This window comes from Epinephelus moara, chromosome 13 (assembly GCF_006386435.1).
Source record: "Epinephelus moara isolate mb chromosome 13, YSFRI_EMoa_1.0, whole genome shotgun sequence".
Classification (NCBI taxonomy): domain Eukaryota; kingdom Metazoa; phylum Chordata; class Actinopteri; order Perciformes; family Serranidae; genus Epinephelus; species Epinephelus moara.
This window is the reverse complement of record NC_065518.1, coordinates 33,332,046-33,345,109: the sequence shown is the minus strand read 5'-3', so window position 1 is coordinate 33,345,109 and position 13,064 is coordinate 33,332,046. Positions and strand designations below refer to the sequence as shown.

The following is a 13,064-nucleotide window of genomic DNA, read 5'->3' as shown; positions in this document are numbered from 1 at the left end:
TAAAAAATAAATATTTATATTTTTTCATGTCTGTGACAGATATAGACATTGAAACTGTACTGAAAGGTGATATGATGCCAATATGATTGTCAAAAGACATTTTCACCATTTATCTTCGCTGAAACTGCATGCATCATGTGAAAAAACAGGCAAGACTCCTATTCTGTACATGTTCCGTAGGTGAGCAACAGCCAAGCCGTGCATTAGCAACGCTGCTCGCACAGGCAGTGTGACTGCTCTAATCTGTTAACATTGGTGGCTCTAGATAGGGCCATTTGCTTTTTGTGTCAGCCACTGTAGTTCTACACACTTGGCACACGGGAGAGGTTTCAGTTGGTTGCAATCCACAACCTCACCGCTAGATGCCACCAAATCCTACACACTAGACCTTTACGGGGAACTGCTCCACATCTGCTGAGTTTGTACCTTTTTTGTACAACCTTCCCTATTGTGATAGAAAATGCCTAAATGAAATAGAATTATAAACTGTTGTGTTTTTATTACCATAGAATGAGACGTTGATATCTACATATGACGCAAGTCCTCTTCCCTGGAGTCCGCCTTGTTTTTTCAACAGTAGCCCAGAAAGGACAAACCAAACTTTGGGTCTAGATAGGGCCATTCACATTTTTGCATTTTCCCATTGACTATTGCAGTTGTCATACATGCTTGGCACATGGGACCCAAATGGGTCAAAAATCTCTGTTGGGTTCAGTTGTAACACACCTTCAAGAGGAAAGACTTCTTTTTTTTCTTTTTCTTACTGCTTTCCTCTTTTGTCTCTTGTGCCTCTAGTGTGACTGTGTCTATTCAGCATCTTTCCCTTTTTTGTTCCTGTCCTCATCTTCCCCTGTTTCTCTTCCTCCATCATTCTATCTCTCTCTTTCTTTCCCTTCCCCTCCTGCATCCCATCCTTGAGGTCGCCTCAGGCTGTTTGCTTTCTCCATGCTTCACACACAAACCTCTATACTGTCCTTAAGATCCCTACTCTCTGCACACACAGGCAAAGGCACACGAGCGTGCAATCCTCCGTGGAGCCACATGTGAACAGAACACACACACAAACCTTCTCTCTCTTGTTCTCCTTCTCCCTCTGCCTTATTCTCTCCTTCACCAATTCTCTTTCTGTCTGGAGGAGCAAGACAATGCAAACTAGTAAACAAGTTAGGTCCACACTGAAAGAAGGAGACAAAAATGTCAATTGCATTTGAAATTCTGAATGAAATGTTGCTTGAGTGATATTTAAGAGGCAAAAAAAAAAATACATATAAGCATAGGTTATTAGCATAGCATTATTATGAATGGAATGATGAATAATAATATAATAATAAACTATTATTTATATAGCACTTTCAACAAGGTTACAAAGTGCTTAACATGAAAAAAAAATCAGCCAAAAACAAAAAAGACAACACGGGGATCATAAAACACATGGGGATAAAATAAAGCATAAAATTGCAAGAGTGGGATGATAAAACTCAACAATAAAACCCAACAATATTCATAAATGCTTTCCTATAAAAGAAAGTTTTAATAAAGGATTTAACAGATGGTAACAATGTAGCCTGTCTGAAAGGCCTGGTTACCTTATAACCAATATACCAAAACCTTATAATCAACAGATCTAAGGGAAATGAAAGGGGGTCAATAAATCCTTGATATAATTTGGAGCAAAGCCTTTGCTTTAGGACTTTGAAATTTATACAGAACATAGCAGGCAGTGTAAGTTGGCTAGCACAGGAGTCATCTGTTCATATTTCTTGGTACCTGTTAAAGTTCGGGCAGCAGTATTCTGCAGCAGTTGGAGTTAGTGAAGGGATCTCTGACTGATACCAGCATAAAGTGCGTTACAGTTGTCCAGGCAGGAAAAAACATACATGCATGTATGACCATATGTAAATCAGTAGGAGAAAAGAATGACCTGATTCTGGAGATTTTCTCAAGAGCAAAGAAGCAAGACTCGACAACACCGTTCACTTGAAACTTAAAACAGAGATCTGCATCAAACATTACTATAATGATCTGCTGAATATTTTTAGACAGGGAACCAATCCTAGTCAAATTTGATAGACCAAACGATATGACCTCAGATGTCTCATCAATAAATTTTATTTCTCATCAACAGTGTGTAAGATTTAGGGGGATTTGGTGCCATCTAGTGGTGAGAATTGCAGATTGCAACTAGCTGAAACTTATCCCAATTGGAATTCCGAGTTTATTGTTCAGGAGGTTTTTACTGGCAGCAGAATTTTCCACAGAGGTCTCCTCCTCTCAAATACAAATGGACTAGGTGATTTAACCCGTAATAGCACTAAATAAAGCAGTTTCATATTACAAACAAACATTACAAGTGTTTCTTTGATGCTGTTTAGCACATTGCAGACAGGCTGCTTGACCAGAGCCTGTTTAGTGTCGTCACTTTTTTGTCTGATAACTTTAGATCCAGACTTTCTGAAGTTGATTATCAGGAGCCGAATTATCTGCAGAGGTCTCCTCATCTCCAAAACAAATGGGCCAGGTTCTAAAATGAAAAAAAAAAGGGGCTTATAACCACAGCGGCCGATGCAAAAAGGTGAATGACCCTATCCGGAGCCAGTGTTTGGTTTGTCCATTTTGGGCTTCTATAGAAACATGATGGTACAATATGGTAATCTTTGTAGACAAAAATCCGCTTCATGTAGATATAAACAGTAAGGTAACAGAGGAACAACTATTCTTATTTACAGGTGGTTATACGCTAAAGAAAATATATTATATTTCATTTCTGCCAGTATATCTTCCTATATCCTTCACACTGGACCTTTAAATTTAGAATGTCTTGTGACATTCAACATTTAATATGGGGCATACAGATTACCTTAACTGCGTGAGTTACTGTATTGGAGAGGCATATAACTGTGTTACTGCATAACAGTTGTTGGAGACGCCATGGTTCTGAATTAGCAGGCTGAGCAGAATAGCATGTCTACTGAAAACAACAGTAGGCCAAGATTAAACCTTTGAGGAACCTCACAATTAAAATGAGCAGGAGAGGAATAGACAGAGAACAGTTGAAGGTTCTACTGAAGAGAAATTAATGTAGCGGATGTAGAGTAGTTCCCTTAAGACCAACCTGGGTGGTGCAGGAAAAGAGTGATCAATCTTGTCTAAAGCTGTGCTCAAATCTGGAAGCACCAGGACTGAGCAGTCATCTCTACCGGCTATTAAAAGATAAACATGACTTTCCATCACTTGTGCTCTCATGGTAGCTTGATGGTCTTAGAAATTTGCTGTCATTTGTAAGGGATCATACTAATGTGTATAATGTGTCTGCTAATTTTAGCTACCAATATTGCAACTCAACATTTTTGCAGACCATTATTGAATGCATGATACACATTTTTCAAATTTGGATGTTCTCTGTTTTACTGTTCTAATTGCAGGTACAGGTAGGCCTATGGTCAATACGAGATGTGCTGCAGTTCATTGTTATTAATGACACTTTGTTGTCTGTGGCAACTGCCGCTGGGGAGTGCTGTTGCCATGGGGGTGGGGATGGGGGGTACTTGGTCTGCAATGGTGTTTGGAAGGGTGGAGCATGTCAGGTGGCATCCACATGGATGTAGGACCAAGGGTGTCCTAGCAGAACATTGCATTGTAACAAGATGATCAATGTTATTCACTTTTTCTGACATACATACACACACACACACACACACACACACACACATATGTATATATATATATATATATGTATATATATATATATATATGTTAATCCTATATACTTTATTAATTCCCAAAGTCCCCAAGGGGAAATTCAATTTTTTCACTCTGTTGTCATATACATATATAGGCCATATATATTCATATAGGCCCGAAATACACACATGCACAAACAGGACCTGAACATGCATCAAATGGAGAGATGTCTGAGTAAAGGGGCCACCCATGGACAGGCACCTCAAGCAGTTGGGGGTTCGGTGCCTTGCTCAGGGGCACCTGGGCAGTGTGCAGGAGGTGAGCTGGCACCTCTCCAGCTTCCAGTCCATACTCCATATCTGGTAGGGGACAAAGACTTGAACTGTCCCCAATGGACTTGGGTTGTATTAAATTATATTTACATATAATCTAAATACACACACACACACACACACACACACACACACACACACACACACACACACACACACACACAAACAACAACAGCAACAATAACAACAAGTCATATATGTGTATGTATATACATATATATGTATATATGTATAAATATGACTTAAGTCTTAAATTTCTTCCTAGCCTTTGATTATGATTGCAGCCTGCGTGACTGCTGCTATTGTTGTTGCTGTTAATAAAAGCAGCAGTAATACCAGCTGTAGCACTAGAACGAACAGTAGCAGTAGTCTAATGACAGTGGCCATAGAAGCACAAGTTGTTTACACTTGCTGTTAACAGTAGTCGTGGCAGTTCAACTAGTATGAGCAGTCAAAGTAGTTTTGCGAAAATAGGACCGACGGGGTTCAATTGAGCGGAGGGACACAACCGTGCTGCGGCCATGAATGCCTTGGGATCCAGCGGAGAAACACAAGTATGGATGGCGGCGGTGATGCGGTTCAGTGTTCCACTGTTTTCTCATGCTGAGAGCGAAGAGACTGACGCTTGAGCGGGTGGAGACTGCTACACATTTAAATCCCCCGGGTCGGTTTTTCAGCGTTTAGCAACAAACTACTTTTCCTTTTTTATTTTCTTTCTACCGTTGGACTCTTCAGAACTGGTTTAATGTCGTAAATGACAGGTCTGTAAGGGCGTCGTTGTTGGGAAGTTTTTTCGAGGGGGGGTTTTGACCAGCAAAGAGCCATGGCAGTCGAGGCTCGGCCGGAGCTGGTCGGGAAGCGGTTCCTCTGTGTCAGCGGGGACGAGCCGCCTGAAATCGGCGACATCGGTCGGTGGCCTTGGAGGTCCGGGGTCATACGAGCCGTTAACCATCGTGACAGCGACAATCCCGATCTGACGGTAAGGGAAACGCTGACTTTGTCCTCCTCTTTGGTCTGTTACATGCAAAGCAAATGGGAAAATCTCTGTGGTTGGTGGCTAGCCAGCGAGGCAATGTTGTAGGCTTGCCAGTCGGAAATTATTTTGTGGCTTTCTCTTAGTTATTATGGCTTTTAGGACCAATGGGTAGGGTATAGCGCTGGTATTTATCACAGTTTCGCCAAAATATTTGTCATTGTTGCGTTTACAACTTTGACTAGTTAGTTATTTGCCCTCTTAACTTGCAAGTTAATGGGAGACAGACTGCCAGTAGGGGGTTATGGAAAGCAAACAGCTAGCGGTGTTCAGACACTGTGCTTATTTACATCAAAACCTTCTAACTTCTCGCACTCGTAAACCATTTACTGTGGCTCAGACAAGCCTCCATGTTTTCAGATTCAGTAAGCGCTAAGAATGGTAAAATCACAGTGGGTTTCACACAGACATCGTTACACTGTTTCCACCAGCCTTAAGGGACAATGTAAAGCGTTAATTTCAAAATAATCTACGTGTCAACGATAAAAAACACCTGGCAGCATTTGAACTAATATCGTAATGTCCGGCTGTAGCGGCTGCATTTGTAAAAGCATGTGTAGGAATTTGAGTCCCGAGCAGCTAAATGCTTTAATCTGCTGTATACTGCAAATCAGCTGACAGAGGTATGGTTAGCTTTCTAGATTTACCCCTGCGTTGCAGCCTTCACGTTGAGCTAATCCCTATTATCTCGTGGTTATTGGTCACAATCCACAGTATTTGAGTGTGATAGTCGACCATAAAGCTCCGTCTGCCTGTATTTTTCTGGCGGACAACAACCCCTCCGACTTGGACGGGGAGGCAGGAATGCTGGGGACTTGTAAAAACATAAAAGTGTCTTGCTGCAGGCTGAACAATGGGCAGTTTGTCTTTATGTAAAATATTGTCTACGATTTCAAGACAACTCCATGGTGTCACTTGTGGGGTTTTCGTGAGCAGACATATTTCCTGATTGAGGTGTAATTATTGCTCTCTTACTACAGTCAGTAGGAAAGCAGGGGCTGCTGGAAATCTTGGTAGTAGATTGCTCTGAATTCCCCCCCTTCCTTATAAAAAAAGCTATTTTCATAATGGCAAACATGCCAAAACCAGCAAACAATGAAATATTTGTCCTGACAAGCCCTTGGCTGGCAAATATACAGTACTGTCTCACTGTACTGTGTGCCTGTTCCCCGTTTTCTTTTGTTCACTGAATCCTTCTATCTGCCTATACAGATTACAAGCCAAACCCCAGCACAGTTCTGATTTGATTATTTAGTGTGATTTTTGTGTACATTATGTGCTATTTCTCAAAGACCATATGCCATTAGACATGACATATCTGATAGGGTTATTCACTGTATATGATTTAATGTGGAAGTCATCTACGGTAATACAGTTCTTTTGTGTATATGTGTATTTTAAAGCATACAAGTCACAAATCCTTCTCACATGTCACTGACTGCTCATTGCGCTTTCTGTGCGATGCAGACAGGAGATAAACGTCAGGTTTCACTGCTTCATAGCTTTCTGTTGTTCTGCCCTTCACTCATGCATTCATGCAAGTTGTCTGTCTATTTTAGACAGGAACGGTGAGGTGACATAAGTCCACCTCACGATTCCCGTGTCAAAGCTTAACACCTCTCTCATGTGTAATTGCATGCTCCCTCATCTACGCAACATATCGCATGTACTTGTTTTTGTCGCGCAACAAACATGCTCCCAGATTCCCTAATTCCCTTGTAGAATTGGTCCTTGTGTGTGATGTGATTTAGGCAGTGAGTAGTGTTCTGGTTTAATTCCATACAATGGGGCACAGTCTCATTAGCAAGGGGCTTAACTAGCTGAGTGAATACAGTGGAGAAGGATTGGAGATTAGATTAGAAGAAGTGTGTCAAGCCAAGCTGTCAGGCCTTTGTCAAGTGGATGTGGTCAGATGGGCCAGTAGTGCAGGAGTGTAGTGGGCTAGCAACGGCTCACTGGGGCTTTTTGGTTCACAGTCGTGGATCTTAATAGAAAAATAATGCAATGTACAGTCAATGAGTGAATGTGTATGATTTGATATAGAAATCAGTCTGAGATTACCAGCAATGAAGCATCAAAAATGTAAAATCTGTTTGGTTAAATCAGCAGGTGGTGCTGGTTTGTAGCTTTTTAAGACAAAAACAATTTATTTCTTGGTTATACAAAATTAACTCACCACACCAACTGTTCTCTAATAGCTAAGTAGATTTTTTTTCCTTGTCTAAAATAACAGTGACCTGATGATTTTGGACATAGCAAGTAATTTGAAGATATCATTCAGTTTTTAGTGCACAGACTATTTGAGGTCTTATTTTCTGAGTACTCGCTACCTATAAACCTGACAATACTTATTAGTAGCTCGGAACATTGGGCTTTTTGAAATAGTGATAAGTGTTTTTCATCAGTTTTGTTTCATGAACCACACAATAAATAAATTAATTGAGAAAATGATCTTTTCATTCATTAGTTTTCATGAGTTGCGCCGCAGTATAAAATGATTTGTTGATGTAATTTCTTTACAACTTTATAAGTAAAGCAATGATAGCTGTTCTTGGTAGGCTATTATTATTGTCATGTCAGATAACTTTGGATATATATTGCTGTAATTGTGGCTAGGATAGTAGTAAATTAGACCAGATTGAATGGCTTAGAACCGATGTGGACTTAACAATAAAAATGAGGACAAGGAATCAATATCCGAATTATTTAGGTAAGAATATGATGAACCAATTTTGGTTTGGAATGTCTGTTATCGAAGGTACATATCCTGTGTTATAGAAACAATAGCGCCAAGCAGGCAGGCTTAGCAAGTCTTTTTGGTTTTTCAAATTTTCATAAAACCTGAAAATCAGGAATCAATAAGGGCCTGACAAATAAGCAGAATGGAAAATGGCATTGGTATCAATAAAATCCTGTCAGTTCTCAGCTGTTGAAGTACTGATACATGTTTCTAAATTTCTTTAGGGCCAACTCTGTGTATAGCACATATGACGCGAGTAATAGCAGTCATACAGACTCACGAGTTATACAGACTAGTACTAACTATGGCCTGCATAACTGTTTGTACATGCAAACCATATATTATTTTTGGGATATTCTGTATGCTCAGTAGCACGCCATAAATACACAGCTTCATAGTGTAACCCTTAGTCCACATTACATAATCAATTACTAGATATGTTATAATGAATCTGATAGAACAATGGGTTGAGGCTCAGTCCTGGTTTTTGTTTTATTATGCTAGATTGTGTACAGGAACTGAGGTGCACCATTTTTTTTATTTTTAGTGTATATTTAAGCCAAAGGTTGCCGGTAGTATTTATAGCAGCCATGCAGTTATTTGGCATCACTACTGAACCTGACAATAAATTAAATTAGCTCAGCTTGAAAGGAAAAAGACAGCATTTTTCTTTTGGGTCCTGGCATAAGGAAAACCTCAGAAACGCCCCCATGTATTAAGATACAGTACTCCATTAATGGTGGTGTAAATTCCTTTGCAGTGACCAAGTATTGGCACTGCAGGGACAGAGTCTAAGACTCTAAAAAAACAGAAAAAATATCTGTCAGAGTTCAAATGGCAACAACAGAAACTGACGGATAAACATTAAAACAGAGCTGACAATCTGCTGCAGTTCAATTCAGACAATTTTATGAATCCCACTAGGAGTAATTGGTTTTGAGCACCTTGTACACAGAGACATACAAAAACATACAGACAGACAGCACACAGAGAGGCTAAATGTGAAATAAAATCTAGACATAAAGTTGATAACTAACCTTTATAAAAGTTCTTATTAAAAAAATATTCCCAGCAAAATATCAGTGACATACAGCATGAAAAAAAGAGCATCCAAGCAGCATTGTAATCCCCTTGCAGATACTTGATTTTTGGTGGGACTTGAGGGACACTGACACAGGCTGAAAGAAAAAGAAAAAGCTCAGCAGCAGAACCCTACGCTGGCACATTAGGCATAAAACTGCCACACTCATCTGGATTCACAATGAATGGAAAGAGCAGGGCAGCCAGGTCATTGCCTATAGGAGCCTTTGTTTTCCATTACAGTCCGCCGTATGTGTATGCGTGTGTGCGAGTGTGTGTACAGTAGCAGTGCTGCTAGTTTGTTTTCAGGGCTGTGGCCTGAGGTTCATCTCTGTGTGGCTAATCAGCAGAAAATGACAGGCTGTGACCGGGGAAGAACCTTCCACATACAGAATCCATGCGTGGTTGTTGCAGTGCTGCAGTTTAGCCAGTTTAGGAACTTTTCTAAGCTGTTTGTGAGTGTGTGTTTTGGGTGGTGAATAGCAGCATTGTTTAGAGTACAAACACTAACCAGAGACAGAGAATAAACATGGCAGGGGAGAGGCTTTCACCTTCTAATGGAGATGCTGCAGAAGAGCCAGTACAGATATGTGCCATAATATGAAATAGGCTTTACTGTTTGTTCCAGCATAGAATGGACATTACTTTGAACTATTTTGAATTTAGCCTAACGGAGTAGTTGAGATGGTCACTTGTCTTTGCAGGACCATCAAACTCTGCTGTCATGTCTGATGTTGAAATACGCAGAGCAGAGGACTGATATTTATCCATCAGCCGTGATCTGTAGCGCAACTTGGATTTCACCACGGAAGAAATTTGTTCGTACACATACATGGCGCCAAGCAAAATGAGCATCCTCTGCGTGTGCCTTCGCAGGTTCGGAATTGTGTTCCCTTCAGTGAGCCATAGAAGTTATCTAGTGTGGATGTAGTGAACTTTAGCTTGAGAGCATGGTCACACTCAATATTGGTAATTTCTATTCATGCACCCAGGGGTGTTTTCTTGCTGTCAAATGAAAGGGGAGACGACACCAGCGTCTGGTCTCAGTTTTTTTCTGTTTTCAATTGCTCCACTGATAGGAATTTTAAAGTAACGTATTGTTAGCCGGGCAGCAGTTGGTATAGCAACAGTGCTGTCACTTTGACCAGTCAAGATTGCGTTGTATTTCCACTGTCGCGTATATGCTGAGAAAAGCCAGGACTTCACTGTTGATCCATTTGTCCATGTTTTCTTCCATTCTTTACAATACGGCTGTTGTTTATCTTTTGTGTTGTCTGCTGTTTACCTGGCTAATGGGTTTTTAAAAATGGCAGTTGCCAGTACTGCATTGCCTGTGTTCCACCAAACATCGTACACATTAGGGCTGTACCCAAATATTCGGATATTCGAATATTCGTTTCTATGGGTAGGTATTCGTTATGAAAATTTGGTATTCGATATATGTTTTTTATTTACTTTTTTTTTTTTCATATTTTTTTGGTGCTAAATGTAGTCTTTTTGTTGGTGGTAAATATAGGTTATCAATAAAAATCAAAACTTTTAAATTGCATTGTTAAAAATGTGAAAATATAGTATAGCCTACCAACAGAGCTTGTGCGCACGGCACGCTTGAGCGCATCCGTCTGAGGCTATGGATCAATGCCAAGTTTTACCACTTTATCACTATTCCCTCTAACTTGTAGCTGTTTTTTCGTTATCTTTTGAATTTAATATGAATTATGGAACTGTTTTTGTCAACGTTTGTTTCCTCCGTTTTGTACAATAAATTATTGTGTAAAGTTTCAACAAGTTTCTTTTGGAGTGCGTGATACAAGTGTGTTTTGAAAACGACCGCGGACTGTCACCTGCTCAACGCATCAGTACCTTCGGATGCCATGACAGTAATAGCCTAATGATTATAAGAATAATGTCAAAATATCATTTACAGATGGATTTAGCAGACGATCACTGCTGCCCGACCCGCAGGTCCATTTGCGGGTCCCGCGAGTTACGGGTCGACCCGCGCATCACTACTCGGCTCAGACTATAAAGGCTGTACACAACAGTAAGGTTATAGACATTATATTCTATTCAGGCCGGCAGAACCAGCAGCACATCGGCTCTACAGTGCACGGCACTGCTGATTAACCATTTTATTGCAGCACAGAGTGTCTGCCAGCAACCAATTACTTGCAGAGGCTTCCTACAACTTGTTTCAACGGTTCCGATTTAATCAGAAGACAAATTAAACAGGATGACTAGCCAATGTGAAAATCAAAAGAAAGCATAGAATAGTACTGAAGGAGACTGTTGTGCCATCACATTTTTTTGTGGTTTGAGAGCAAAGATCCGGTCGCCGCTGTGCAAAACTCCGCAATACAATTAGGTCCGAAAACACCCCGGAGTCCGGGCCAGAATTGATAAAAACAACACATTAATAATGTAAATAACTGTAACCGCTTAAATGCAAAGTTAACTGTATACTGACACCACTTACACACATAAAACGGCACTGGTCAGATAGCTTTCTAGAAGAAATGTTTATATTTCAACCCAAACATTAATCGTTTTCCTAAATCTTCAGGGCTACCGTGCTTAAATCCCTGAAGTCAAACTTCTCGCATCAGCCATAAGACAACAAGATCCTTTAACAAAAGTATAAAATTCAGCTAAACAATTCTCCCAGACAAAAAGTTTTTTTGCCTGTCACACATTATTAGCTTAAGCATATTTACATTGCATGAATTAGCCTAGCAGCTAGCAGAGTTTTTCCTCATTGCTTAACAAATTACATATATTATTCATATTTTTTCTTACTCACAGTTGGTTTGAGTCACTGCATCTCCTAACAGAACAGCACGGTTGACTTTCAGCCTGCATGCACGGTTTTTCAGCCAAACATTGTTGAAACAGAGCAGCTGATGTTGCTGCGATGCTGCAAGTAGTTAGCAAGTGAGAAGGCCGGCCGGCAGGTAACGCAACGTTGTCTTTTATCTCATAATGGCATTGCTCACGTATGTTCTGTTTGTTGACCTGTATTTTCTGCAAAATAGAAAATATTTCCACACTGCTGATTTATTCCCGAGTGAGTAACGTTATCCTCATTGTCTTTCTCTTGGCTGCTTGCTGTCTGCTTGCTGCTGTTTGACGGTGACACAGAACTTCAAAGTGTAGGCATAACCTTAAGATAAGACCTAAGAAAGTCGCTTAAAACAGCGTTCTAAAAACGATTGTTCTTAGTTCTTGCAGTGCGGACACAACAAAAATGTTCTCACAACTATGAAAACGTTCCTCTGGTTCAAAAACGCCTAAAGTTGTCCCCTGGAACTACATTATGTATATTGGAATATGAAGGTGTATTTATCTTGTGCAGTCAGCCTTAACAAATCAACATGTTCAGATACATAATGAATCGACTGAATACATTTACAGGGATGTTTTGTTCCCACTGAGTAACCATCAGGTATGATTTATTTTTTTGTTCTCAGTGCAGCATATCTTCCTGCTGTTGTCTACAGGTAACACAGAAACACACTCAGTCTCGTGTCGTTGAACAGCAGCTTTAACAGCAGCTGTAAAGAACAATTTCTGTACAATCAGGTAAAAGGAAATAAAAACAGCCTGTAGAATCATGTCATGATGAGTCTTTATTTATCAAGATGATGTTTGCACAGTAAGCTGCAGTATTGCTATGTGACGTCCAGGTTATGTGGTGTTTGGGCAGCGCTGTAACTGGATACTCAGAGTGTTAGTGGTTTGTTTTCTGGTGCCTAAGGAAACAAAATGTAATCTGAAGCCAGGATGGGCTGGCTGGATTGCTGGTTGGATGTACCCTTCCCCCATCTCCCTTAAACACACACACACACACACACACACTGCACACTGCTACATACAGCAGCCATAAAGTCTCCTATAGGCTCGCAGGCTTCCCAGATAACCCTGGGAATACATTAGGCTCTACTACTCGACAGCTGCTGTGGTTTCCTGCAGGACCCTGTCAGACCTGAATGGTGTACTGTGCTACGCTACTTCTATTCTGATTGCATGCTGCGATGGAATTTGTATTGTAGAGGCTAATATTGCTAAAAACACATCATGTCTTTTTAGAAATAATCCTGACCACCATCTTGATCTCACTTCTAGGCAGACTTTGGCCTTTGTTGGGCTTACACTTCAACTTAATGGTGGATTCTATGACTTATCTTTTGTATGCTTTGTA

At 40.4% G+C, this 13,064-nt stretch overlaps 1 protein-coding gene across 2 annotated transcripts in view; it reads left to right on the top strand.

The window, feature by feature from the left end:
* The first annotated feature begins 4,603 nt into the window (after positions 1 to 4,603).
* Positions 4,604 to 13,064, top strand: part of jmjd1cb (jumonji domain containing 1Cb) — a 180,889-nt gene continuing 172,428 nt past the window's right edge. For both annotated transcript variants that reach the window (XM_050059863.1, XM_050059862.1), the window contains exon 1: positions 4,604 to 4,992. In XM_050059863.1, coding sequence (XP_049915820.1) covers positions 4,837 to 4,992 — 156 coding nt within the window. In that variant the 5' untranslated portion in view covers positions 4,604 to 4,836. The remainder of the gene's footprint in view (positions 4,993 to 13,064) is intronic.